The sequence below is a fragment of the Octopus bimaculoides genome, chromosome 7 (genome assembly GCF_001194135.2).
Source record: "Octopus bimaculoides isolate UCB-OBI-ISO-001 chromosome 7, ASM119413v2, whole genome shotgun sequence".
Classification (NCBI taxonomy): Eukaryota; Metazoa; Mollusca; class Cephalopoda; order Octopoda; family Octopodidae; genus Octopus; species Octopus bimaculoides.
The window spans coordinates 48,157,826-48,158,967 of NC_068987.1; the positions used below are offsets into that span (position 1 = coordinate 48,157,826).

Here is a 1,142-nt window from a genome sequence, read left to right on the forward strand (position 1 = left end):
CTTTCACCACAACTCTCTCACTTCCTGTTTCTGTTGTGCCTGTAATTCAAAAGGTCAGCCTTGTCACACTGAACATCCCAGAGAACTACATTAAAGGTACAAGTGTCTGTGGAGTGCTCAGCCAGCTGCACATTAATTTCATGAGGAGCCTGTTCCATTGATCGGATCAACTGGAACCCTTGACGTCGTAAGCGACGGAGTGCCAACAACAATTCAATAATCCATAATTTGCACACCTACTCCAGTATTGACAAAAGACTTGATTTTTAAATCAAGAAATAACTTCACAAAAGGTACAATTCCAAGACTGACTTCCTATGACAATCCCTGTAGTTACTAAATTAAAAATGCCAATCCGAGAACCCTGCATTACTGATGTTACTAAAGCCATATGCATGACCTCTCTCCCATCCTCCTCAACAGTGGCAACCCTGCAAATTTTCCCATCAATAGAACGAAGACAAGATAAATTAAGAGATTTTATTGGAATAATCCAAAAAGTGCTCAGTTGAAAATCCTATAATACTCCAGCATCCGTTATCATCACATTCACTGACAATGAACCACTAGAGGAACCAAGTCCCTCAATTACTTTAACCAACTCAAAATTCTTCGATACCTCACCAAACACAACATGCTTACCATCCAGCCTGTAAAGAGAAATAAAAGCAAAGCTCAGAACATAAATTTGGAGAGAAAATGGGACTTCAACACACGATACACATGGATGAAGTCCCATTTTGAACATACGAAATTTTTATTTTGAAATTAAGAACACAAAAATAGAAGTGGAGTAAATGACAAGACTTCGTCTTTTGTTGTAATTAATCCAATGAATTGACAGCAAAATAACTGCTTCAATCAGAATTGTTTACCTGTAAAACGAAAAAAAAAAAAATGAGGGCTGAATATGAAGACCCTCAGCCATTTAACAACAACCTGCCTACTGTGTGTTAACTAAAGAAAATGAATATGACAAAAAAATTGTGCAAACGAACCTGGGGGATGGGGAGAAGACTTTCGGAAAATTCACAAAATCCAATTTTTCCATAACTTTCGGGGGAAAAGGACAGTGAAATTTTTGGTGGAGATGGAGTATATGTAATCTGGGTATACCCCCCTTTTAAATTTTTTTTTTTTTT

General features: G+C 37.2%; 1 protein-coding gene across 1 annotated transcript in view; it reads right to left on the reverse strand.

Annotated features, from left to right (window-relative positions):
* Nucleotides 1-466: 466 nt before the first annotated feature.
* The window catches only part of LOC106873264 (uncharacterized), a 5,091-nt gene continuing 4,415 nt past the window's right edge, over nucleotides 467-1,142 (reverse strand). Inside the window, exon 5 of the mRNA XM_014920557.2 lies at nucleotides 467-650. Within this exon, the coding sequence (XP_014776043.1) occupies nucleotides 518-650 (133 nt within the window). The 3' untranslated portion in view covers nucleotides 467-517. The remainder of the gene's footprint in view (nucleotides 651-1,142) is intronic.